Source organism: Rhinolophus sinicus, chromosome 15 (genome assembly GCF_057876585.1).
Source record: "Rhinolophus sinicus isolate RSI-liver-muscle chromosome 15, RSI-T2T, whole genome shotgun sequence".
In the NCBI taxonomy this organism is placed as follows: Eukaryota; Metazoa; Chordata; class Mammalia; order Chiroptera; family Rhinolophidae; genus Rhinolophus; species Rhinolophus sinicus.
Window position 1 is genome coordinate 87386567 of NC_142515.1, and position 25726 is coordinate 87412292.

At 38.8% G+C, this 25726-nt stretch overlaps 1 protein-coding gene across 1 annotated transcript in view; it reads right to left on the bottom strand.

Moving 5' to 3' along the window:
* Nucleotides 1-368: 368 nt before the first annotated feature.
* Nucleotides 369-25726, bottom strand: part of LOC109439420 (adhesion G protein-coupled receptor E2-like) — a 42046-nt gene continuing 16688 nt past the window's right edge. Inside the window, exons 5-18 of the mRNA XM_019719726.3 lie at nt 22165-22311; nt 21909-21955; nt 21709-21786; nt 21111-21288; nt 19077-19184; nt 18663-18886; nt 18273-18452; nt 14089-14286; nt 13571-13806; nt 7709-7775; nt 7210-7301; nt 6067-6235; nt 5871-5981; nt 369-2691 (exon numbers count right to left, since the gene is read on the bottom strand). Coding sequence (XP_019575285.3) covers nt 2680-2691; nt 5871-5981; nt 6067-6235; nt 7210-7301; nt 7709-7775; nt 13571-13806; nt 14089-14286; nt 18273-18452; nt 18663-18886; nt 19077-19184; nt 21111-21288; nt 21709-21786; nt 21909-21955; nt 22165-22311 — 1847 coding nt within the window. The 3' untranslated portion in view covers nt 369-2679. The remainder of the gene's footprint in view (nt 2692-5870; nt 5982-6066; nt 6236-7209; nt 7302-7708; nt 7776-13570; nt 13807-14088; nt 14287-18272; nt 18453-18662; nt 18887-19076; nt 19185-21110; nt 21289-21708; nt 21787-21908; nt 21956-22164; nt 22312-25726) is intronic.

Genomic DNA, 25726 nt, shown 5'->3' on the forward strand with positions numbered 1-25726 from the left:
ATCCGGGCCTTCACAGTATTCTAGTGTTGTCTTGTTATCTTGTGCTTATGGAAATCTGTTTTGACAGAGGTTGTTGTTTTTTTTCTCTCCACCTTTTGCTGTAGGCCTTCCCTATGTGACTGCACCTCAGAGAGGGTCTCTCCACATTCTTGCCACTCCCTCAGAGGTTCTATACTCTCATGATTTCCCACATGGCCTTTAGCAATTCATTAAAAAATGTATGTGAATTCCTCTTCACTGTTTTTTTTTAAAGTTTATTGGGGTGACAATTGTTAGTAAAGTTACATTGGTTTCAGGTGTGTACAATTCTGTAATACATCATCTGTATATCACATTGTGTGTTCACCACCCAGGGTCAATTCTCCTTCCATCACCATATATTTGATCCCTTATACCCTCATCTACCACCTCCCTCACCACCTACCCTCTGATAACCACAAAACTAGTGTCTGTGTCTATGAGTTTTTGTTTCTTCATTTGTTTGTCTTGTTCCTTTGCTGTTTTCAGTTTTATATACCACATATCAGTGAAATCATATGATTTTCGACTTTTTCTGTTTCACTTATTTCGCTTAGCATTATAATTTCAAGATCCATCCATGTTGTCGCAAATGTCACTATTTCATCTTTTCTTATGGCAGAATAGTATTCCATTGTGTATATATACCACAACTTCTTTATCCATTCATCTATTGAGAGACACTTTGGTTGTTTCCGTGTCTTGGCCACTGTAAATAATGCTGCAATGACCTCTTCACTATTCGCATGGCATCCAGATTACTTCCTTTTGTTCTCTATTATAGGTGATTCACTGCTCCTGGTGGTCTCTCCTTGGATGAACCTGTTTTTCCTTAGATTTTAGGCTACTGTTACATCAGCTCACTTATGGGTTTAAGAAAATTAATGATTTTGTTGTTGCTATGGATTTTTCTTGCTGTTAGGTTAGGAGCGATACTCGTTTGCATTTTTCATTTCCTAGGAAGAAATAAAGATCCCCTGTATTTTCTTCTGATATTTAAATAAGTTTATTTAATTTTTAATTTAAATCCATTACAACATAGTCACGTAAATTCAAAGTTTCATAAAATATCTATAAAACATTTTGTGCTGAGTGAAAGCATTTGAGCTGGACATGTAGGAATTTATTATGGTATTACTTTAATGAATTAATAACTAATTAAAATACACTTGTTTACTTTTCTGACACATCTTTTTACACTTTTTAAACTAGAGAGAATTTGGAAGAATGATAAAATAAACACTCATATATCCTCCATCTAGATTATCAACATATTACCACATTAAAATCTTTCTCAATTTACATACACACATATACATTTTCTTGCTGAAACATTTGATAGTCATTGCGTGACATCATGAAACTTCAATAATTCTCAACAAATATTGAAGCACTTTAAGAATATTCCCTATATAATCACAATACTATTATCATTCCCAAGAAAATTAACAAAAATTTCATAATAACCTTTAATGTCTAATACATATTCAAATTATCCGAATGGCCTCCAAAATGTCATTTATAACTATATATCTGAACCAGAATCCAGGCAAAATTGACATTGAATATGATTTTATATCACTTTCCTCTCTTTTAATGTAGAGCAGATTCCAGTCACTTTTAAAAATGGTAATGACTTTAGAAGAGTCCAGACGACTTGGTTTGTTGAGTGCCCCATGGTTTTAGTGGACAAATGGGATAATGAAAAAAATCATGATTTTTCTCATGCTATATCACATCTTCTACATTTATTGGATGGTATTTTAGGTATCCCTATGGACACATGGGTTTTTAAATTTAAGTGTTGTAATCATTTACAGTAATTGATGTTCAAATTGATTCAGATTTGGTAAGTGGGACCCCAGAGGGAATTTCTTTTAAGTGTAACTGCTCTGGATTTAGATCTTTTGTAGATCACATGCTGAAAATGAAATAATATACTTTGTACAAATACATGCTACAAAATGTGCAGTAGCAATATACACCTTTTTCCACAGATCACATTATAAAATATAAAGATGTAAATGTTCTAGTCATAGAGTTCTGATTTTACTCTAACTGAAGAAATTAGGTTTTTTTTTTCATGTAAGAAAAAATCAGGAATTAAATTGGTTGTGAGCTGAATGCAGCACCTGGTGAGTAATAAAAACATAATTTTTGAGTAAATAAATTAGTAAGTTTTTATAAGTGAAGAGTGAAGAGAGTGAGGCATGTAGGCAGGGAGACCAACAGTCCTTGTCATCTGGGCTGTAGGACTTTCAGTATTCAAACCAGGAAAGTCTTGGGCAATTGGGATTAGTTGTTTACCCTATATACATTATTCTCTTATGCTATTTAAGAAAGTCATTTGAGTTTTCCTTAGTAAATACCTTCAACTGGAGAAACATGTTTGTAGAAAAAGAAGTTGAAGCAAAGGGCTTAATCCAAGGCAACTGGGGAATTGGGCATAGTTTTTTGACTGTGCTAAGAGTGAGCTGAGCATGCAGAAAACCCCAATTCTTCAGTAACTGAACATCAAGCATACTTTCTCCCACAACGGTGCCATGAAGAGTTACTTGTAACAAACACAAAGAAGTATTTTTTATACTCTTTGCCCTAAAAATGATAGTTCAGAATTTTCCTCATTTTCCAGGATACAAGACCATTTGGTTTAGCCGTTCTTTATAATTCTTCCTGAGAAAGAAGGTGTAAAAATGATACGGTGTTAAAAAGTGCAAGATCTGTAAAGACATTGGTAAAGAAGTCAAAGAACCTAAAGCAATGGAAAAACAATTCATGTTCATGAATCAGAAGTCTTAACATAGTTAAGATGGCGATACACCCACCCAATGGATCTACAGATTTAACACAATCCTTATCAATATCTCAGTTAAATATTTTTTCAGAAATTGGCAAGCACATCTTAAAATTTATATAGATCTTCAAGGGGCACAGAATAGCTGAAATAATCTTGAAAAAAAAAAGAACAAATTTGTAGAGTCAATTCCCCAATTTCAAATTTGATACAAAGCTACAGTAATCAATATAGATTAACAGAAGAGAGTCAAGTGTTCAGATTTATACCATTATATTTATGATGAATTAATTTTGACAAGGGTCAAGATAATTCATTGGGGGAAAAATCTTTTCAATAAATGATGACAGGACAACTGGATATTTATATATAAAAGAATGTGCATCTCACATCATATTAAAAAAACCTTACACCATTTAAAAAAGTAATTCCAATAAATAATGTACCTAAACATAACTAAAACTATAAAAGTCTTGAAAAAAAACATATCTGTAAATCTTTGTGACCTTCTGTTAGGCAATTCTTTATATATGATACCCAAAGAACAAGTGGACAAAAAAATATTAGATAAATAACTTTTATACATCAACGGACACTATCAAGAGAGTAAAAGTCAAACCATGGAATGGGAGAAAACAATTGCAAATCATATATCTGATAAGGGACTTGTGTTCAGACATATAAAGCATTTTCACAACTTATCGATGAAAGACAAATGACTTAATAATAAAGGATTTGACTAGATATTTCCCCACAGAAGATATGCAAATGGATAATAACCACATGAAAAGATGCCCAACATCATTAAATATTAGGGAAACACAAATCAAAACCATAAAGAAAAACTACTTCATACACCATAAGGTCTAAGAGAGACAAACAATAATAAGTTTTGAAGGGATGTGGGGGAACTTGGAACCCTCATATATTTTGGTTTTGCTCCTAGAGGCAATGGGAAAGCATTTGGAGGATTTTTATGCAAGTGGACTTGACAAATTTTTGTTTTGAAAATATAACTCTGAATTTTATGTGGAAAACTATTGGAGGGGGGGAGAAGAGTAAGTGGGGGAGACCCGTTAGGAGGATATTGCAATCCAGCCAAGGAAAGAGGTCAGCTGAAATTAGTGAAAAGGCGATACAGACGATGGCAATAAGATATATTTATGAGCTACTGAAAAAAAATTGTGGCATGATTTAACAATGGATTGGTTTGGGGTGGAACAAAATAGGAACAGGATAAGGTCCCTGATGTTCCAGGTTCAAGGAGATATATGGAGATGCCACTCAAAGAGGTGAGAAATGCTCAAGAGGATTAAGATGGTGGAAAAATGATAAATTCTGTTGTGAACATGTTAGGCTGCTTCTGAGATATCGAAGGAGAAGGGTCAAGTAGGCAATTGGAAATGGTGTGGGGCTCATAGATAATTCAGGGGTAGAGAAATCTATTTGGCCATCATTTCCTTTTGCATGGCCCATTCAATCTATGTAGACAAGATTGTCTATGAGCAAGGTGTAAATGAGAATAGTAATGTTTCCAGAATCAAGACAGGTACAATAGTTGAAATACAAAGGAGATGAAGGAAGCTCAGCTAGAGAGATAGCAAGAATTTCAGGGGGTGTTGACACATAGGCACCAAGGAAACAAGTGGAGTATTTCAAAATGGAGGAAGTAAACACAGCATCCAATCTTGCTCAGAGAACCAAAGATATTTGTCAGCGGAGGTCATTGGAAGCTTAAGAGAGAGGTCTCCTGGTGAAATAATGGGGATAAAATACAGTTTTGAGTATGTAGAGAAAGACAGGGAGGAATAAAATTTTTAACATTAATAATTTTTAGTAAGAGAGACTTAACATCTTGCAATTAAAGTAGAAAAGATGCTGTCGAAAACAGGAGTTTGAATATACTAGAGAGAGATTGCAAGAGCAATGATATACATTTGTTGAGAAGTCAGGAGGGCTTAGAACCAAAGTGTAGGTAGAAGGATTAGCCTTAAAAAGTAGGAAGCACATTTTGTCTGTGATAACAAGATGGAATGAGGTGAGAATGAAGCAGATACCAAATGCCTGATGTTTTGAGAGCACAAAGTTGACCTCATTTCATCCTGTTGACCTGTCTTTTCTCTGTGAAGAAGTTGGTAGGAATATCTGCTGGCAAGAGGAAAGAGTTAGAAAGATGAGACCTTTAAGGAGTAGAGGGTTTGGGAAGCAGTAATTGTAGAGGGTAAACAAGCAAGTGGATGAGACAAATGCAGAAGGCTTGCCAGGCAGGGTGCTGAGCACAGTGAAGCTGGGGGAATGTTGAACAGGTTGAAGTCATTGCATGATTCACGTCAACCCCATGAATCTCACTTTCTTTACCACCAAAAGGGGATTTCAAAATACTTACCTCAAGTGCTGATGTGAAGAACATGTGAACAAAATATATGAAAAAGGTTTGTTAACCTGAATAAAAATGCTAGGTATGATCCACACTGCCAGGATCCCGCCTCTGCCCTCTGTAGTTACCCTTCCTGATTTTCTGATGTGTGTATGTGCTGAAAATACCAGGAATGATTGCAGACTTTTAAAGAAAGTCAAATCAAACTTAATACATATTTCACTTACGTTTTATGACTATACCATGTATTTATGTTCTTCCTATAGAAAGGTAGCATAGGGTGACTTGGGATAAAGGATGGTGCTGTGACTCTGAGAAGATTGAGCATCACTATTTCAGATCATTAGTTCCCGCTTGTTGGGCTTGCTTATGAGGAAGTGCTCTGTGTCCTCTCACCAAGTAAAATTAAAAACCACATGCACCGTGGCACAAAGATGGTGTGGGGAATGAGAAGATAGTCACGCATAAGGGTCAAGGTGAGCATAGAAACACATGAGTCTCACTCATGTGTGAATGACAGTAGGCAAGACCTCCTTTCATGACAGGGAAACACCCAGATTTAGTCCAGAAGTCAATCCAGTGGGCATCACCTACGATATACCCAGGCTGTCCAGCGTGATCGGCATGAGCTACTGAGTGGATCAATTGGTGCGATGCTCTGGGAGCTATGCATGATCTTACCGTGCTAGGCTTGGAGTCATCAGACGTGGCCCTGCTGGAAAGGGTGTACTTCTCAGACTCGGCTTTAGTTTTTGTGACCGCTTTCAACCATTTCATGTATTGCTCCCGGACCTGCAGAGGCAAAGCACGCGCTGAGTCAGCTCGCAGAGAGGAGGGAGGAGGGAAAGAGTCCTGAGTGGGAGTCGGACAGTGGTACCTGCTGGCTGAGGAGGCAGTAGACCAGGAAGATGAAGACGCCCTGCAGGCTGTTGATGATGGTGAAGAGGCAGGCCATGGCGCAAGCAGCTGGGCCCACCTGCAGGATGCCCAGACTCCAGGTGCAGCCCAAGATGAAGAGCTGAGCTGTCGCTTTAAATGTCAGCATCCTGGGCAGGAGGAGAAGGAGAAGGGAGGCCCATGGCAGACAGAGAACAACAGGATCAAAGCCATTTTCATCTCCATTCTATGGATTCCTCTGACTGAGTAGTGATCAACTTTGGTCTTTCCTCTCAATGATTCCCTCAACAGAAAGGCTGTTTGGGTCCACAATGGCATTTTGACTTGGGCTGAGGATGGTAGTGACACTCCACGATGTAGCTTTCAAAACTATCATGATGTTTCATGAATGTCCCTAATTTCATTCAACTGACATTTCTGAGGACAATCTGTGTACCTGACTCTGTGCTAGGTCCTGGGCATTAAAAATAACAAAGACAAGATTTCTGTTTTCATAGACCTCGCAGTCCAGTGGAAAAACTAAAGCAAATGGTCATTTATAACATTTGTGAGGTACCTCTGCCTGGGTCCCACCCAGTATTGTCCCCAACTTCTCACTCTCTATGAACTGACCCAGGGCATGCTTTGCCCAAAACAGAGGCCATTCATTGAAAAGCTGAGGGAAGCAAAGGATGTCCCTAGTGTATTAGAAGATGTGATATCTGGATAAGGTATCTGATTCCACCAGGTGGAGGAGTGGAGAGGGCAGAGGGAAGAGCATCCATGAGGGTGTGAGCGTGAATGTGCACGCTGGGTTCTGGGAACACTGATGTGATTTCCTAAGAAAGTTAAGATGAAAATGTTTTTAAGATCTTCATAGGGCCATGGAAGTAATTTCTCTTTATCAGGACAAAGTCAATGCTTGCTGAAGCTGAGGTAGTTTCATGCTGGGGTTATGCAGGAACAAAATGGGTGTCAGCAGCCAACCACAGTATCTGAGCTGGTTTCCAGGGAGGGTGTTTGCACCTCTCTCCTCCAGCTCCCTCAGAATCCCTGTGAAAGGACATTGGGAGCTTGGAACCATGTGGCCTTGCTCCTGGACCTTGCTTTGTATGGGGTGGTGCGCCCCTTGGATCCATCTCACCTCGTATTCTGGAGGGTGGACACATCACTGTTGAGTGAGGAGAGCTTGTTTTTCAGAATCCAGAAGGTCATCAGAAACAAAGCCAAATTAATCTGTAGAAACCCCACAAGACTTACTGAATACATTCCACATCTTAAACCGTCATCCTAGCTCATCTAGCATCTAACCTACTGGTAAGAAACTTTCGTATTACATTTCATAGCAGTCATAGAAAAACAGACCAAACAACCAGCAACCCAGGCACATTCCTATCCTGTAACTGGGGTGACCAACTCATCCCAGTTTGCATGGGAATTACCAAGTTTAACACTGAAAGTGCAACATCTCAGGAAACCTTTTCAGTTCTCATTTAAAAGTAAATTGTCCCTCCTGGGAGCCTCCTCAGTCCTTGGCAGACTGGAATGATTGCTCTCCCTGCCTGTAACCCTCCTGATACACCTGCTCTTTGACTGACCCTCAGCTGAGCAGGAAGGATGCTCTGATATCACCCATTACTCACAGAGAAGATGGTGCAGACAGGGCCAAGGAAAGTCCATATAAACCCTTTGTGTGTATGGAGCCAGCATCTAAGAGAGAGATGGAAAGAAATTGAAGAATGTTTTTGCCTTTGCCTTTGTCGAAAAAAAATCAATAAATAAACATATCTCTCACCTCCCATTGTTTCCCCTTGCCTCCTTTATTATTAATATTAGTTACTTTTTTTTTGGTAAGAACATTTAACCTGAGGTCTACTTTGTTAGTCAATTATAAGTATACAATACAATAGCTAGTTTTAAGCACTATGCTATATCGTTTTTGCAAACTTTTGTATGCCCTTGATGGTGGAACCAGTTCCATGGATGTATACTTACCCCCAAACTCATCAGTTTCTACACATTAAATATGCACAGCTTTATTTTCATCTTAAACAGCAACATATTTATTTTTCTACCATATCATCTGACTGATTTTTTAAATTAAATTTATTGGGGTGACATTGGTTACTAAATTATATGAGTTTCAAGTGTACATTTATATAAAACATCATCTTTATATTGCTTTGTGTATTCAAGACACAAGTCAAATCCTCTTTTGTCACCATATATTTGACACCCTTTACCCTCTTCTACCACCTCCCACCTCCCTTAGTCTCTGGTGATCACTAAACTGTTGTCAGTGTCTATGAGTTTTTGTTTGTTTGTCTTGTTCATTTGTTGCTTTCAGTTTTATATTCCACATATCAGTGAAATCATATGGTTCTTGACTTTTGCTCTCTGACTTATTTTGCTTGGCATGATATTCTCAAGATCCATCCACGTTGTTGCAAATGGCAGTATTTCATCTTTTCTGTGGCTGAGTAATATTCTACTGTATATATGTACCACATCTTTATCCAATCATCTACTGAAGGACACTTTGGTTGTTTCCATATCTTGGCCACTGTGAATAATGCTGCAATGAACATAGGGGTACATATATCTTTATATATAAATGTTTTCAGATTTTTTGGGTTGATACCCAAAAGAGGGATTGCTGGGTCGTAGGGTAATTCTATTCTTAATTTTTTGAGGAACTTCCTTACTGTTTTCCATAGTGACTGTACCAATTTACATTTCCACCAATAGTGTATGAGGTTCCTTTTTCTTCATAACCTCATCAACACTTGTTTTTCCCTGTCTTGTTAATAATAGTCATTCCAACATGTGTGAGGTGGTATCTCAGTGTGGTTTTGATTTGCCTAGTGACTGTACCAATTTACATTTCCACCAACAGTGTATGAGGTTCCTTTTTCTTCAAAACCTCATCAACACTTGTTTTTCCCTGTCTTGTTAATAATGGTCATTCCAACATGTGTGAGGTGGTATCTCAGTGTGGTTTTGATTTGCATTTCCCTAATAGCTAGTGAAGTTGAGCATCGTTTCATGTATCTGTTGGCCTTTCCTATGTCTTCTTGGGAGAAGTGTCTGTTCAAGTATTCTGCCGAATTTTTAATTGGATATTTTGTTGTTGAGTTCTTTATATATTTTGGATATTAGCCCCTTATGAGAGAAGTTGTTTGCAAATATCTTCTCCATTTCATTGGTTGCCTCATTTTGCTGTTGGTTTCTTTTGCTGTGCAGAATCTTTTTAGTTTGATATAGTCCCATTCATTTAATTTTGCTCTTACTTCCCTTGTCTTTGAGGTCAAATTCGTAAAATTCTCTTTAAACCCAAGGTCCATATGTTCAGTACCTTATGCTTTCTTCTATGTAGTTTATTGTTTCAGGTCTTGTGTTTAGGTCTTTGATCCACTTTGAGTTAATTTTTGTATGTGGTGACAGATAGCAGTTTAGTTTCATTCTTTTGCACAAGGCTTTCCAATTTTCCCAGCACCATTTATTGAAGAGGCTTTCTTTTCTCCATTGTATGTTTTTGGCTCCTTTCTTGAAAATTATCTGCCCATTGATGTGTGGTTGTTTCTGGGTTCTCAATTCTGTTTCATTGGTCTGTGTGTCTGTTTTTTCTGCCAATACCATGCTCTTGATTATTGTCACTTTTTAGTCAAAGAATGTGATACCTTGGCTTTGTTCTTTTGTTCTCAGGATTGCTTTGGATATTCAAGTTTTTTGTGGTTCTATACAAATCTGCTGATTTTTTAAATTCTATTTCTTTTAATAATGCCATTGGGATTTTGATGGAGATTACATAAATCTGTGTATTGCTTGGGGTAATATGGCCATTTTAACTATGTTGATTCTCCCAATCTATGAACATGGAATATCTTTCTTTTTCTTTGTGTTTTCTTCAGTTTCTTCTAATAATGTCTTACAATTTTCAGTGTATAGGTCCTTCATGTTCTTTGTTAAACTATTCTTAGGTATTTTATTCTTTTAGTTGCAGTTGCAAAAGGAATTGTTTTTTCATTTTTCATTACTTTTTCTGAAATTTCATTGTTAGAATATGGGAATGCAATGCATTTTTGTACATTGATTTTGTATCTTGCAACTTTATTGTATTTGTTTATTGTTTCTAATAGTATTTTGGTGGAGTTTAGGGTTTTCTATATAAAGAATCATGTTGTCTGCAAAAAGTGACAATTTGACTTCTTCATTCCCAATTTGGATGCCTTTTATTTCTTTCTGTTGTCTGATTGCTCTGGCTAGTACTTCCAATACTGTATTGAATAACAGTGGCGAGAGGAGGCATTCTTTTCTTATTCCTGATCTTAGAGGAAAAGCTTTCAATTTTTCACCATTAGTTGAGGGTTTGTTGTTATAGTCTTAATTATGTTGAGGTACTTTCCTTCTATACCCATTTTATTAAATATTTTAATCATAAATGGATGTTGTATCTTGTCAAATGTTTTTTCTGCATCTATTAATATGATCATATCATTTTTATCCTTTATTTTGTTTATGTGGTATATCACATTGATCTATTTGCATATGTTGAACCATCCTTGCACCCCTGAAATGAACCCCACTTGACCATGATGTATAAGCTTGTTAATGTATTGTTGCATTTGATTTGCTAGTATTTTGTTTAGAATTTTTCCGTCTGTATTAATCAGAGATATTGGCCTGTAGTTTTTTTTTTTTTTTTTTTTTTTTTTTTTTTTTTGTGTGTGTGTGTGTGTGTGTGTGTGTGTGTGTGTGTGTGTGTGTATGTTAGCTTTACCAACTTTTGGTATCCAGGTAATGTTGGCCTCATAAAATGAGTTAGGAAGTTTTGCCTATTCTCCCATATTTTGGAGGCATTTGAATCATCTTTGAATCATTAAATCATTAAATCATTATTTCAGTATTAAATCATCTTTTCATGTTTGATGTAATTCACTAGTGAAGCCATGTGGTCCCAGACTTTTGATTTTTGGGAAGTTTTTGATGATTGTTTCAATTTCTTTGCTGTTGATTAGTCTGTTTAGATTCTCCAGTTCTTCATGATTCATTCTGGAAAGGTTATATATTTCTAAGAACCTGTCCGTTTCTTCTAGATTATTGAATTTGGTGGCATATAGTCTTTCATAGTATTGTTTGATTCTTTGTATTTCTTTGGTATCTGTTGTAACTTTTCTTTCATTTCTGAGTTTTTTAAAATTTGTGTCTTTTCTCTTTTTATCCTTATTAAATCTAGCCTGGGGTTATGTACAGCTTTTTACATGTCAGTCTCAACTTAATAAATTGTTCTTGTTGTTTTTTAATTGGGGAATGTTGGAGAACAGTGTTTTCCCAGGACCTAACAGCTTCATGTCAAGTCATTGTTTTCAATCCAGTTGTAGGGTCACAAATCACTGGCCCATGTGGGAATTGAACTGGTGACTTTGGTGTTATGAGCACCGCGCTCCAACCACTGAGCCAACCGGCCGCCCAATAAATTGGTTTTTAAAATTTTTAATTCTCTTAAAAAATCTATTTTAAGTCTTGGCCCACAGAAATAAGCATTAATTTTTTAATTAAAAAAAGATTCAATAAATTAATTTATGGCTTAGTGGACAAATATGTCCTCTCTACATGAGGATCTGTGCTTGGCTCTGAGGACCCAATTATAATTAACATTGACTGGATTAAGTCCTCAGGGATGTGGGAAAGTCAACAATTAGACAATAAGAACAATCAAGATGATGAGTTTTATGATCAAGTATGAAGAGCTATGAGAACATGAAGCTGGATCCATAACCTAGTCTGCGGTATAGGAGATTCGGATAGTCGGGAAGGGTTCCCTGAGGGAACTGATTATGTTTATGCTGACATATGAAGGATAAGTAGCTGAAAAAAGGTGAAAAAAATTGAGACACGAAAGAAGAAATAGAAAAAACGAAACAGTAACTCAAAAGAGTACTAAGTCAGGGTTCGTTTGCATTACATAATTTATTCCCCATAACAACATAGAGACTCAGTTGATCACGTGTCAGGCATCTGATGCTTAAGGAAACAGAGTTAGTAAGTCAAGGACACATTGATAGAAATGACAGAATTGGAACTTGCTCCCAAGTGAGGAGCTTGTCAGTGAGGTGGGAGGTTTGAGACCATGGAAAGAGTTAGATGGATCCACCAGAAGATTCAAAGAGAAAGCTACTAAGATAATGTTGGTAAATCGCAGGCTGCGGGCTAAGTTGGACTGCCACATGCTTCTGTAATTGTGTTTAACTAGAACACGATCACACTCATTCCCTTCCATATTGTCTGTGGCTGCTTTTGTGCTACAAGAACAGAGGTGAGTAGTTGCAACAGAGACCACAAAGCTGAAAAGAATTAGTCTTTGGCCCTTTACAGATAAAGTTTACTGACTTATATGCTAAGCAACCTAGGAAGGCCAGTTGGCCAGGGCTCATCCAATGCAGGTGAAAGTCAATTTTATCAGCATAGGAAAATAATGTGAACACCAGACTGTGTGGATTTGATCCCAGCTCTGCCACCAACCAGCTGTGTGATCTTGGCCATGTTAGTAATTTCTTTGCCTCAGTTTCCTCATCTGTAAAACTCATACAACACTAGCTTCTACTTCAGAGGATTGTTGGGAGGATGATTTGAGCTGATAAATGAAAAATATTTAAAACAATGACTGCATGTCAGAAGTGATTTATAAATCTTAGTTTGGGTAATAATAATTATTTCACCATCTAAATCATCCTCCACTGCTTTTAGAATTAGGAGAAGTAGGTTACACAAACCAGTGCCATCCTCTCATTTCAATTTTGCTTTCTAGAACATTTAAAACTGTCTCTTCAGTGGGGGGAATAAGTGAAAAAATTAAGGGGAATGTAGTCAGTAATGTTGTGATAAATTTGCACAATAACAGATGATTACTAGAAATAGTGGGGTGAGCACATTGTAAAGTATTAAAATGTCTAATCACTATACTGTACACCTGAAACGAATATAACTAATACAATACTGTATAAGAACTATCTTAAATAAATAAATAAAAACCAAAGACGTTTTCTTAATTAATGCAATAAATATTTAATATACATTTACTAATATACAAGATGCAATTAATGTTATACCAATAAATAGTCATTAATATAATATATAATTAATATATAAAGTAATTGAATCTAAAAGTTCAAAAAATTCTCACCTCAATTACTTTAACTATATATTAATTTATAATCATTAGCAATCATTAATATTATATTAGTGTATTGTTAATATTATACTCAACACTATATAAATATATAGTTATTAAATATTCTATATAATTAATATTTAAAACACTTAAATCTCTAGGACTTAAAAACAGTTACTTGAATGAAGGTAATATTCCACCAGGAAGACGTCTTTGGAGTGATTACTAAATGTTTCTCTGTTCATCATATTCTCGTGAAATTAAGGTGCTGCGTTGGTTCCCTGCTGGCCCAGGTCACGTGGAGAAATCAAGGACCGTGGGAATTTGCACTTACCGGGTGGGTGTCCCATAAAGGTGAGGCCTGGACGCTGCGGAAATGGCCACGATCACAGCCGGGACTCCGTAGCCCACAGGGAACATGAACTTCTTCATGAACCTGCTCACGCTGGAGTAGTTGACCACCATCAGGTTGCGTGCAGTGAGGAAGAGGTGCAGGCCCTCCAGCAGCATCCAGGTGAAGGACGCCAGGTAGAGGTAGTGTAAGGCACCCGCGATGATGGCGCACAGCACCTGGGGGAGGAGTGAGAGTCACGGGGGGGGGGGGGAGTCAGGGGGAGCGTGGCCCCAGGACCTCTCCTGCACCTTGCCATTGGGGAGAACTCGGATGTGTATGAAGGAGTTGTTATAAGAGGGTTTGTCTGCTCGTTGCGTCACTCGGTGTGAAAGTGGCTACTCACTGCTCTAACCTTCCCACAACCCAAGGCCGTTTGATTAAGGTGTCGATGCAGCAGGGGCCCATGAACTCCGCGTCCCCTGGTGAGGGCAGGGGGTCCTTTGGGACCGTGTCAGTACCTTGGGCTCAGTTCTGTCGATGGCCGTGAGGAAGAGCAGGTGGGCCAGGAAGAGGCAGAGCGAGAGCTGCAGGTGGAGCGAGGTGCTGGTGTTCTGGATGGCTTTGCACAGCAGGAAGGTGAGGGCCGCCAGGAGGAGGCACAGCAGAGACAGGCTCAGCCCCACGTAGGTGATGGCAGCCAGGGCGGGATCCTCCTCCTGGGACCCAGTGAAGAGACATCACAGTCACACTTTCCTGCTCTGGGGTAAAATTGTGCTTTTCAAAGTATACAGACTAGAATAGCTAAGCAAAAACAACAATAGTGCCAAGTGTAGGCAAGATGGAGCACTTGGAACTCTCATACACTGCTAAATGAGAATGTAAAATGTAACATCTATACTGGAACGGAGTTTGGCAGTTTCTTATAAAGTTAAACATATACTGACTATATGACCTGACAATTACGTTTCTGAGTATTTATCCAAGAGAAATGCAAACAAATGTTCACAAACAGAAAGTTTAAGAATGTTTGTGATAGCTTTATTCACAATAGCCTGGTGGGAAACAATGCAAATGTCCTTTAACTGGAGAACAGATAAATTTTGGTGTAGTCATATATGCAATGCTCTAGAGCATTAAAAAGGAATGAACTATAGTTATTACACACAATATAGTAACATGGGAGAATCCCATAGACATTATGTTGAACAAAAGAAGCCAGACATCAAAGAGAATGATTCTATACTACTGAATGATTCTAGAACAGTCAAAATTAAACTATGGTGATAAAAATCAGATCCATGGTTTCCTGGGGGTGAGGACGAAAGATTGACTGAGATTGGAATGAGGGACTTTCTGGGGTTATGGAAAGGGTCTATATCTCAATTGGGGTTGTAGTTACAGGGGGCTTATTATTGTCAAAACTCATGAACTGTATAATTATAATCTGATTTTTACTGCAAATATATTGTACCCCAATAAAGTCAATTAAAAAGTTAATTACTTGAGGGTCTGATGTCTAGAAGGGAGATAGAGCTGTTTATTCTATTCAGTGGTACCTATGTAAGACAATTAAGTTCGCGAACTCATCCTACATACCTCATTGCTGAATATCACTACAGTCACCTTCGAAGTACTCCCCTGGGAAGCTATGCACCTAGTCCACCCTTCCACGCAATTTTGGAACTCTTTTCCTGGAATGGCCATCAAAGCTGTCGTATTACCCTTAATGTCCTGAATGTCATCAAAATGTCTTCCTTTCAATATTCCCCTTATCTTCGGGTAAAGAAAGAAGTCATTGGGGGCCAGACCAGGTGAGTATGGAAGATGTTCTAATACAGTTATTTGTTTTCTAGCTAAAAACTCCCTCACAGACAGTGCCGTGTGAGCTGGTGCATTGTCGTGATGTAAAAGCTATGAATTGTTGGTGAAAAGTTCAGGTCATCCTACTTTGTCATGCAGCCTTTTCAGCACTTCCAAATAGTAAACTTGGTTAACTGTTTGTCCAGTTGGTACAAATTCATAATGAATAATCCCTCTGACATCAAAATAAGGTTAGCAACAGCATGCAACTAGTTCGTGAACTTAATTGTCAGACCTTCTGCAAGGTACTAAGCCTCTGAACCCATGAAAGTTGTATTTTGTTCCTGAAATTTGTGCATCACTAAGCTTATTAGGTTTACATGTTGCTTTCCTAGAAGTGATGCTCCATTTTAGCCCCATTTCCTACCAAACCCAATTACCTGAGGTCACCTTCATGAGTATTTGTATTAGCAAAGGTGAGAAAGAATAATATTCGTGGGGTGGGAAAAATAAGATGGACCACAAAAGCACATGCATTTATCTGTCTCTCTTCTTCCCCTCTCATCTTTCCTCATTCCAAATTTTAGTATTTTTCAAGTTTTAAAGGAAACCCTTGGCTGAAAGCAAATATCAATTATTTTGGTATTGAAGATGGTGGCCCAAAGTTTGTGTGCATGCATGTATACACACACACACACACACACACACACACACACACACACACACACACACAGAACCCTCTTCTTGGAAATAATCCAAATGCCAGAAACAAAAACATTTCAATTTTCTGTGGAACTAGAGAATAATTGGAAGAGATGCTAAAATTAGAGAAGATTGATTAGAGGTGCACATGGGAGGAAACCTGAATAATATGTTTCATGATTATAATAGAGGAAATGATGAAGGCAGGAGTTTCCTTATACCAGTTGGTCTAAAGATTCAGAGGAGTTGAAGCAAAGTGTATAATTGCACAAATAGACCATATTTGCAGAAGAAATTTGACTCTGCCTGTGGAGGAAAACACAGATTTTGCTCACGAAAGCCTCACCACTGACATTTCATTTAGCTTGGATAAATTTTTAAAACTCACATAAAATCTCTGTGATAGCTTGTAATACAGCCATAACCATGTTTTCACAGAAATATCTTGGAAATAACTCCTCCAGGAACCATTTGCTTTAAAGATAAGTCATCAGAAGAACAAACACAATATTTATACAAAATATTACAAAAAGAAAAAGAGAGAAAAAAATTGTAAGGAAGGGAGATTTGCCAAATAACTGTTACCGTGGAGCAAATAAAAGTTGTGACGTTATTTACCATGAATATGAATATGTAAGGAAGCGCTTGCCTTTATAAGCAAGAAATAAAAGCAGAGGTGAAAGATCTCAGAGAAGAGAGATCTTAATGAAATTTTGTATTAGAAAAGCTCAGTAAATAAAGGGCAGGGAAAAAACCCTACAGTAATAAAGGCAAAAATTAAGGATGTTATATTAAGAATAGACCCTGATGGAAACACAGCTTAAAGGACATAGAGAATGAAAATAGAAAACAGTGAGCAAAATTAACATTAAAAAAGAGGTGAAAAAGAATCAGAGGAATACTCCATTGTATAAATATACCACAGTTTCTTAATCTAGTCATCTACAGAGTGAAGTATAGCACAGGGAAAAGAGTCAATAAAATTGTAATAGATACGTGCGATGTCAGAAGGGTAGTAGATTGAGGGAGGGCAGGTTATGACTTTGTAAAGGGTGTAAATGTCTATTACATTGTTTTGTATACCTGAAATAAATAAAAAAATCAGAGGAAAAAGAAATATGGGAGTTAGGCAAAAGAGAGCCACAATATGCATAATTGGAGTATTCAATGAAGAAAACCAAATTAATCAAGAGAGTATATACTGAAAAATAGATTTCAAGACATTATTTTCCAAAAGAAAATAAGAGTTGAATTTATACACTTAAACATCTTGCATGGATGGGTGGGATGAATAGCCAAGAATGATGGTACTGTTGCCAAACTTTAAAATTTAAAGGAATCCACTGAGTAGCTACATAAATGTGTTGAAATGTGGCAATAGCTATCAAAATTATAACTACAAATTTGACCCATCAATGTTATTGAAACATTGTAGAAGCAAAATACTGAAAAAAAAATCTTTATCATTAGAACTTGTTAGACTATAGAACATCCATAAATGGAAAGCTATATAGATGTAAAAATGAATGAGAACGTTCTTTATATGCTGATATAGAACATATCAAATATTGTAAGTGAAAAAAAACATGAGAGTGAATATGGCATGCAATGGCTTAAGTGAAAACAAAATTGTGTATTATGTGTATGTGCTTCTTCATACATAAAATACCTTTAAAAGGATTCAGAAGAAACTGATATTCCTTCTTTTTTTTTTTTTTTTTTTTGATATTCCTTCTAAGAAGGGCCCTGATCACTGAGCAATATGGGTGGGAAAGATCCTTTTCAATGTTACCCTTTCTGTTCCTTTTGAGTTTTAAACCATGTAAATATTTTTATCTCTTCAAAAATTTAAATTAGGAAACGCACAACACACTCTATTTTATAGCAAAGTGTCACGAAGAAACACATTTTTTGAGGGGGGGAGAGTTGAATTTTTCTGGATTTCCTTAAAGCTTGGCCATTTAGTTAAGAGTTCTCATTCTTATATCTTATATACCCATTACCCGAGGTAACCTGGGTGAATCCCAATTCCTGGTGAACACACAAAAGAAGAAACCACATTGCCTGTCCAGGAAAGAAGGATAGTTTGGCCCTTGATGCAGCTGCTTTCACTGGCTCCCCTCTGACCTCTCATCACATCTCTTTCTAGTCCCTGCAGTTCCAAGCATTCCTGTCTCATAGCTCCTCTCAGAGCTCTCACCTGCACATCGTACTGGGCCATGAGGACGGCAAAGCTGCTGAGGTGGGTGCACTGACAGGTGGTGCTGGTGTTTCTGGTGCCCACCATCCAGCAGCCTTTGGTGGCCCAGTGACCACATCCATCCTGACCATGTTCCCAGAAGACACAGAGCATCTCCTCCTGTGGCCCAGGGATCACCGGCTGTAGGAACAGCGCACAGGTGTGAGCTGATTAGTGGTTCCGCTGCTCAGAGATGCTGAGTCAAAGATGACTCAGGAAGGGCTGACTTTCCTGGAGAGACAATGCACCTGTGGGGGAGCCCCCCAAACCCCAAGGCTGAGATGAGCAGCAAGGCCGTGTCGAGGACTCAGGCTCCTTCCACACCCACAGCCCCATCCCACCGGCACTCACACGGTGGGAGAAGCTGAAAGTGACCGCGGAGCTGAGGTTCCGGGTGTCCTTGTTGCTCAGAAAGGCGGAGTTGACATCTGAGAGCAGGACGGGGGAGACTCCCTGCCATAAGCCCTTGTGTGTCTCCTGCAGAACTGCCTGCTTCGCAGGATCCAGGACCAGCGGGGCCTCGGCCAGCAACTTGTTCATCCCTGTCATGGAGACAAGGCCCACGACAGAAGGGCCTGCAGGACGAGGCCAAGGTTGACATCCCAGGGTCACCATCAGGGCTCCTTCCTCCTCACGTGGACTCTCCCTAGTGGCACTACCCAACTTTCACTTTATTTTAATCTTTAATTTTCTCTGTGCACGTCCTGGCTGTCTTGTCTCATGGCAAGTTCTCAGTGGCCTTCCCCTCCCCCTCTCAGTCATTACCGAAGTCACCAGATTCCTTCACCACGTCCCAGTTCAACACCATCTTTGCCTGGCTCTGGCCCAAGGTGACATCTCCAACTCCTTGCTCCTGCACATTCAGAGACAGTTCTGTAGTGGTGGCAATGGCATGAGGGATGAGAGATTCAGGTTATTGCTTGCAATACCGGGATTATATTTTTCAGTATGCTGGTAAATCACATAAATTTTAAGTACTAAAATAAGAGTAATGTGGCTGGTTTGCTACTGTTACTTGAGCATTTTTAAATGCTGAAAACCAAAGTGTCTCCAAAGGTTGCACTTATTTAAAAAATATTCTACTAAAACTGCATAGTCTCAAGAAAAGGAAGAAAATGCTCATGGACAAGGCAAGGCTTCTGTTGCAGTGACGATTCTAACTATAGCTCAAAGATTTAAAAATTTTAAATGTATACAACTGTTAAATCTGATGTAGGTATTTGCAATTCAAAGTCTGACAAGGGTCTAGTATCCAGAATATGCAAAGAGTTCTTAAAACTCAACAATAAGACAAATAACCCAGTTTAAAAATGGGTAAAAGATTTGAATAGACATTTCTCCAAAGAGGATATAGAAAGTTCCAATAAACCCATGAAAAGATATTTAACATCTTTAGCTACTAGATAAATGAAAATTAAAACCACAATGAAATACCACTTCACACCTACTAGGATGGCTATAATCAAAAACTCAAAGAATAACAAATGTTGGCAACAATATGAAGAAATTGGAACCCTTATACACTGCTGGTGGGAATGTAAGTGGTGCAGCCACCGTGGAAAAACAGTGTAGCATTCTTAAAATGTTAAACATAGAGTTACTATATGTCCCATCAATTCCACTCCTAGCTATCTACCCAAAAGAAGTAAAAATATATATCTACACAAATACTTGTACATGAATGTTAATTTGTAAGAGCCAAAAAGCAAAAAAAAACCAAGTGCTCGTCAAATGATGAATAGATAAATAAAACGTGTATAACCATATAACGGCATACTATTTGACAATAAAAAGAAATGAAGTACTGATGCATGTTACAACATGATGAACCTCAAAAACATGCTGAGTGAGAGAAGCCAATGACATAAGACCGTATATTATATAATTCCATTTGTATGAAGTGACCAGGGTAAGTAAATCTGTAGAGGAAGAAAGCAGATTAGTGGTTGCCAGGAACGGGAGTGACTGCTAATGGGTATGGGGTTTCTTCTTGGAATGATGAAAATGCTCTATAATTATTTAGTGGTGATGGTTGCACAACTTTGTGAATATGCTAAAAACCATTAATTAAACACTTTAAAGTGGGAGTATAAGGTATGTAAATTATATCACAATAATACTGTTGAAAAACACCTGATCAAGGTGAGTATGCCTGGTAATTGCCATCTACATATAGTAAAGTTAAAAAAAAAAGTCTGGAAATGCTTTCTTTGAAGTAAAAATAGAACCATTAATAAAATAATTACAATGACCATATTATTTGAGGATGAAGGAGTCAGAGGAAAATATTTGCAGCCAGTTTTTAATTCTCTCTTCATCATCTCCCTGGGCAGTATAGGTGTTGAAAGAGCTGAGAAAATTGCACAAAAATAAACATGTTACAATGAACCCATTGATATAATGTTATTTAAGATTGTACTTAAAATAGATTAAACAATAATATGGAATGTTCAATGTTTCAAGATTAATTGTGTTTTACTCATTTGTAAGCAGTGTTTATTTCTGAATTGCTGGTATTTTATGTTATAATTGTATAAATGATATAGTAAATGATGTACTTATTGAGATTTGTATATATTTTTGCTTATCATTTAAAAATTTTTAAGCTTTGTGCTTGAAAAAAATAAAGGACTTAGTTTTGCAGGACTTTATTTTATTATATGAGTAATATTTTATTTTAAATAAAATTCTGAGATGTGAGTGTGGTCCCTTGGCTCCAATGGGGCAGTCTCTAGGAAGATGGAGGAATTAGATGGTGAACAGGTGGAGCAGGAGCCTGGGGAAGACCCAGGTACTTACCTGTGCCTGCAGGAGCATGCAGAGTCAATGGCCCATTGGGCAAGAGCTGGCTCAGCCCTCTCAGGACATCCTCCAGGCCAATGAGCAGGTTGGTGGCCACACAGTGCTGCTCTGAGCGGGGCAGGGTCTCCAGGTCACCAGGGGTCTCCAAAAGCTCATCTACTTCCTGCACAAGATCCTGAGGAAATGGGGACATAGAGTCAGTGGGCAACAGACCAAAGGGGCTACATGAAGACCCTGATTATTTAGCCCCAGAGAACTGTTTACTTGGAAAATAACAATGGCACTGAATTCAATTCCTCATATGACCCTTGCTGCTTAGATCTCAGCCACTCAGAGGTCAACCTGGGTCAAGAATTTCAAAGGATGACATAAACCCAAAGTCCCAAATGAACAATAGGGAAAGAACCATAAATTAGTGCACCTGAGTGTCTTTAAAAGTGCTTCTAGATACCAGAGTGCCCCAGCCTTCTCTACACCATGGGTGAGAGGCCAGTTGCAGTGTCTACTATGTGGGAGCTTGGCTGCACGACTACCAAAGTGACCCAGATCTCTATGGGATTCCCATATCTTGCCACTTTCTTGGTTCTGACTTTACCTCGATGGTATTCTCGGCCAAGGCTGGACTGAAGTCTCGAGATAACTTCTGGACTTTGTCAAAGAAGTGGGAGAGGCTCTGGGGAGAGGGAACATGAGGGTAGGTCAGAGATCCTGAAGGGGAGCTTGGGGAGAGGGTGAAGACACAAGATAGTTTTGGCAAGGGTCTATTTCCTGGTTTTCCGCTGAGTCTTCACCTACCTGACTGTTAACTCCAGAAGGTGGTGTCCATGAGGAGAAAGGGACCTCTGCAGGGAAAAGAGGCAGGACAACCATGAGCATGTATGTATGTACATGCTTGTGAGTGTATGCATATGTGTGTATTCATGTGTGTACTTGCCTCTTGTGAATGTTCATGCATGCATATATGTGCCAATGTGGTTTGCATACATGTATTTGTGTGTACACATGTGGGTGCTAATGTGTGCATGCATTTGTATGTGTCAAGACCATATACCTTTACAGATGGTGGTGTTTAGACTATTCAGAGGCATAGATCTGGTCACCCAATCATGGGGACAGTAGCATCTGTAGCTTTCTCTCACATTGACGCAGTAGGTGGAGTTGTGGCATTGGTGTCGTCCCGAGCTGCACTCATCCACATCTGGAGACATAAAAAAGAGGGTTGGTCCCCTATCCCAGCCATGCTAAGGCCACCCTTATAATCACCAACACCAATCTTACTACTCTCCACCATCATTTTTAGGCATCAAGGAGTCCATCATAGCTGAAATAGATGTCATCTAACGATGGCACTCAGGGCAAGGATTGGCAAACAATGGTCCTCAGGCCAAACTCACCTGCTGCCTGTTTCTGTACAGTCCATAACTAAGAATGATTTTTATATTTTTAAATGGCCAAAAATGTCAAAGGAGAGCCATCTTTTGTGACATGTGAAAATCATATAAAATTTAACTTTCAGTATCCATAGATAAGGTTTTATTGGAATGCAGCCATGCCAATTTATTTATGTGTTGTCTATAACTACTTTCACACTATAATGGCAGAGTTGAACAGTTCTGACAGGGACCTTGTGGTCCCCAAAGCCTAAGATATTTACTACCTGGACCTTCATAGAAGGAGTTTGCTGACCTCTACATTCCAGAAAGGTGGGCAAGACAAGAACTATGTGTGTGTGTGTGTGTGTGTGTGTGTGTGTGTGTGTGTGTGTGTGATCTCAGGTCAGAGCTGCTTGGTGGATGGTGAGCGTAGTAGAAAGAATAATGGCCTTTTCAAATATGTCCAAATTCTAATGGCTGGAATGTATGAATATGTTACCTTTTGTTCAAAAGAAATTTTGAACTTTGTGATTTAGGATATTAAGACTAGGGATTATCCTGGATAATCTGTGTACACCTGATGTAATCACAAGTGTTCTTTTAAGTGGGATGGAGGAGGTGAGAGGAGAAGAGGTGATAGATAAATATGCTTTTGGCTTTGAAGAGGGATAAAGGAGCCCAGAACCAAGGAATGCAGGCAGCCTCTAAGCTAGAAAAGATGAGGAAACAGTTTCTCCACTACAGCCTCTAGAAGGAACCATTGAAAACTTCTGACATCTGTTTTCCAGTCAAGATGACAGAGGAGGTAAATGCTAAGCTCACCTCCTCCCACGACCACATCAAAATTACAACTAAACTACAGAACAACCATCATTGAGAATCACCTGAAGACCAGCTGAACAGAAATCCTATAACGAAGGCTATATCAAAAAAGCTATGATGAGACTAGTAGGAAGGGTGGAGATGTGAAACAGACTGGTCCCATAACCACATGTGGTGGTTAAAATTGAGGAAGGATATCTCAGCTGCAGAGGTTCCCCCTGAGGAGTGAGGGGTCCCAGCCCCACACCAGGGTTCCAAACCCAGGGTCTCAGTGCCAGGAAGAGAAGTCCCATAACTTTTGGCTGTGAATACCAGTGGAGATTGTGGTTGAGTGAGATGGAGGGTTGCTCTTCTTAAAGGACCCATGCTCAGACTTAATGACTGAAAGACTCACTTGCTCTGAGCTCCAGCACTGGGGCAGTAGATTGAAAGGTGCCAGGGACATATGGGGAGGAACTGATTTGTCTGGCTGGAGAAGCAGCTTTCTCCCAGACAGAAGTGCTGACAGAAGCCTGTTCCATTGTTGAGCCTTACCCCAACCCAACAAGCATGCACAGGTGGTAGTCATATCTGACTCTCCATCAACCTGGCTAACAACCTTCACCCTGACATGGGGACTCCCTGAGACCCCACCCGCACCCATCTCTTGGACCCAACCAAGCCACTTCCAGTGGCTTTCCCATGCAAATTTCTTGTCTTGGCTCATGCTATAGACAAAGTTTCACAAACCCCAAACAAGCAGCAGCTGACCTCAGCATACCTTGTATCTCTTCTTCAGAAGCCCATAACCCAGCATGAATGGCAGCAGTCTCAGGTCACAGGTTAGCCTCTTCCAGTTACCTCCAAGCCCAACACAAGTGGCAATCATCTGCAGATCACTTTGTAGCTCAGACCAAGTGGGCCCAAGCAGGATGCAGGCAGTGATTGAACTTGGCCTGCACCGAAACTCCTCCTAAGAGGCCCCAGAACCAACACACCCGGTGACCAGCTTCAGACCACACCAGAGCACCACCCAACCACCTCCACAAATGACAATACACAAAGGACAGACTGAGCAGGCACCAGAGCCCCACTAAAGTGAATCGTGTTCAATAGAGTCAACCCCTGCCCAACAGCTTCTTCACTGTAGTCACGTCCAGTCCTCACAACCAATCAGCCTCAGGGTCAATCCCTCCCATCGACATGCCAACAGCAATCAAGGCTCAACTGCCACAGAAAAGCACACACAACCCACACAAGGGACACATCTGGAGCATCTGGCTCAGGTGAATGGGGAGACTACGCCACTGGGCCCTATAGGACACCTACCACTTTACCAAAACCAGGAGATGTAGCAGCTCTACCTAATACATAGAAACAAACACAGGAAGACAGCCAAAATGGGGAGACATAGAAACATGTTTTAAATGTAAGAAAAGAACAAAATTCAAAATTCTAGAAAACTAACTAGACCAAATGGAGACAAGCAATTCACTAGATGCAGAGTTCAAAACACTGGTTATAAGGATGCTCAATAATCTCAGTGAGAACTTTAACAGAGAGATAGGAAATATAAAAATAGAGATAGAAAGCATGAAAAAAAAGAACCAGTCAGAAATGATGACTACAATAACTGAAATTTAAAAAAATACATTAGAGGGAATCAACAGTACATTAGATGAAGCAGAGGATCAAATTAGGAATTTGGAAAATAAAATAGCAGAAAACATACAATCAGAACAGCAAAAAGAAAAAAGAATAAAAAAAACAAGGATACTTTAAAAGTCTCTGAGACAACATCAAGCATACCAACATTCACATCATAGGGATACTGGAAGGAGGAGAAAGAGAGCGAGACAGAGAGACAGAGAGACAGAGAGAGAGAAAAAGAGAAGGAATTGAAAACCTATTTGAAGAAATAATGATGGAAAACTTCCCTAACCTGGTGAAGGAAATAGATAGTCAAGTCCAGGAAGCACAAAGAGTCCCAACCAAGATGAACCTAAAGAGGCCCACACCAAGACACATCATAATTAAAATGCCAAAGGGTAAGGACAAAGAGAGAATCTTAAAAGCAGCAATAGAAAATCAGTTAGTTACCTACAAGGGAGCTCCCATAAAATTGTCAGCTGATTTCTAAGCAGACCAGAGGTATTGGCATGAAATATTCAAAGTGAAGAATAGAAAGGAACTACAACCAAGAACACTCTACACAGCAAAGCTATCATAAAAATTGAAGGAGAGATAAAGAGCTTACTAGACAAGAAAAAGCTAAAGAAGTTCATCACCACTAAACCAGTATTACAAGAAATGTTAAAGGGACTTCTTGAGGAACAGAAAGAAAAAAAATATGAATAATAAAATGGCAATAACTACATATGAGTCAACAATTTCTTTAAATGTAAACTAACTAAATGCTCCAATCAAAAGACATAGGGT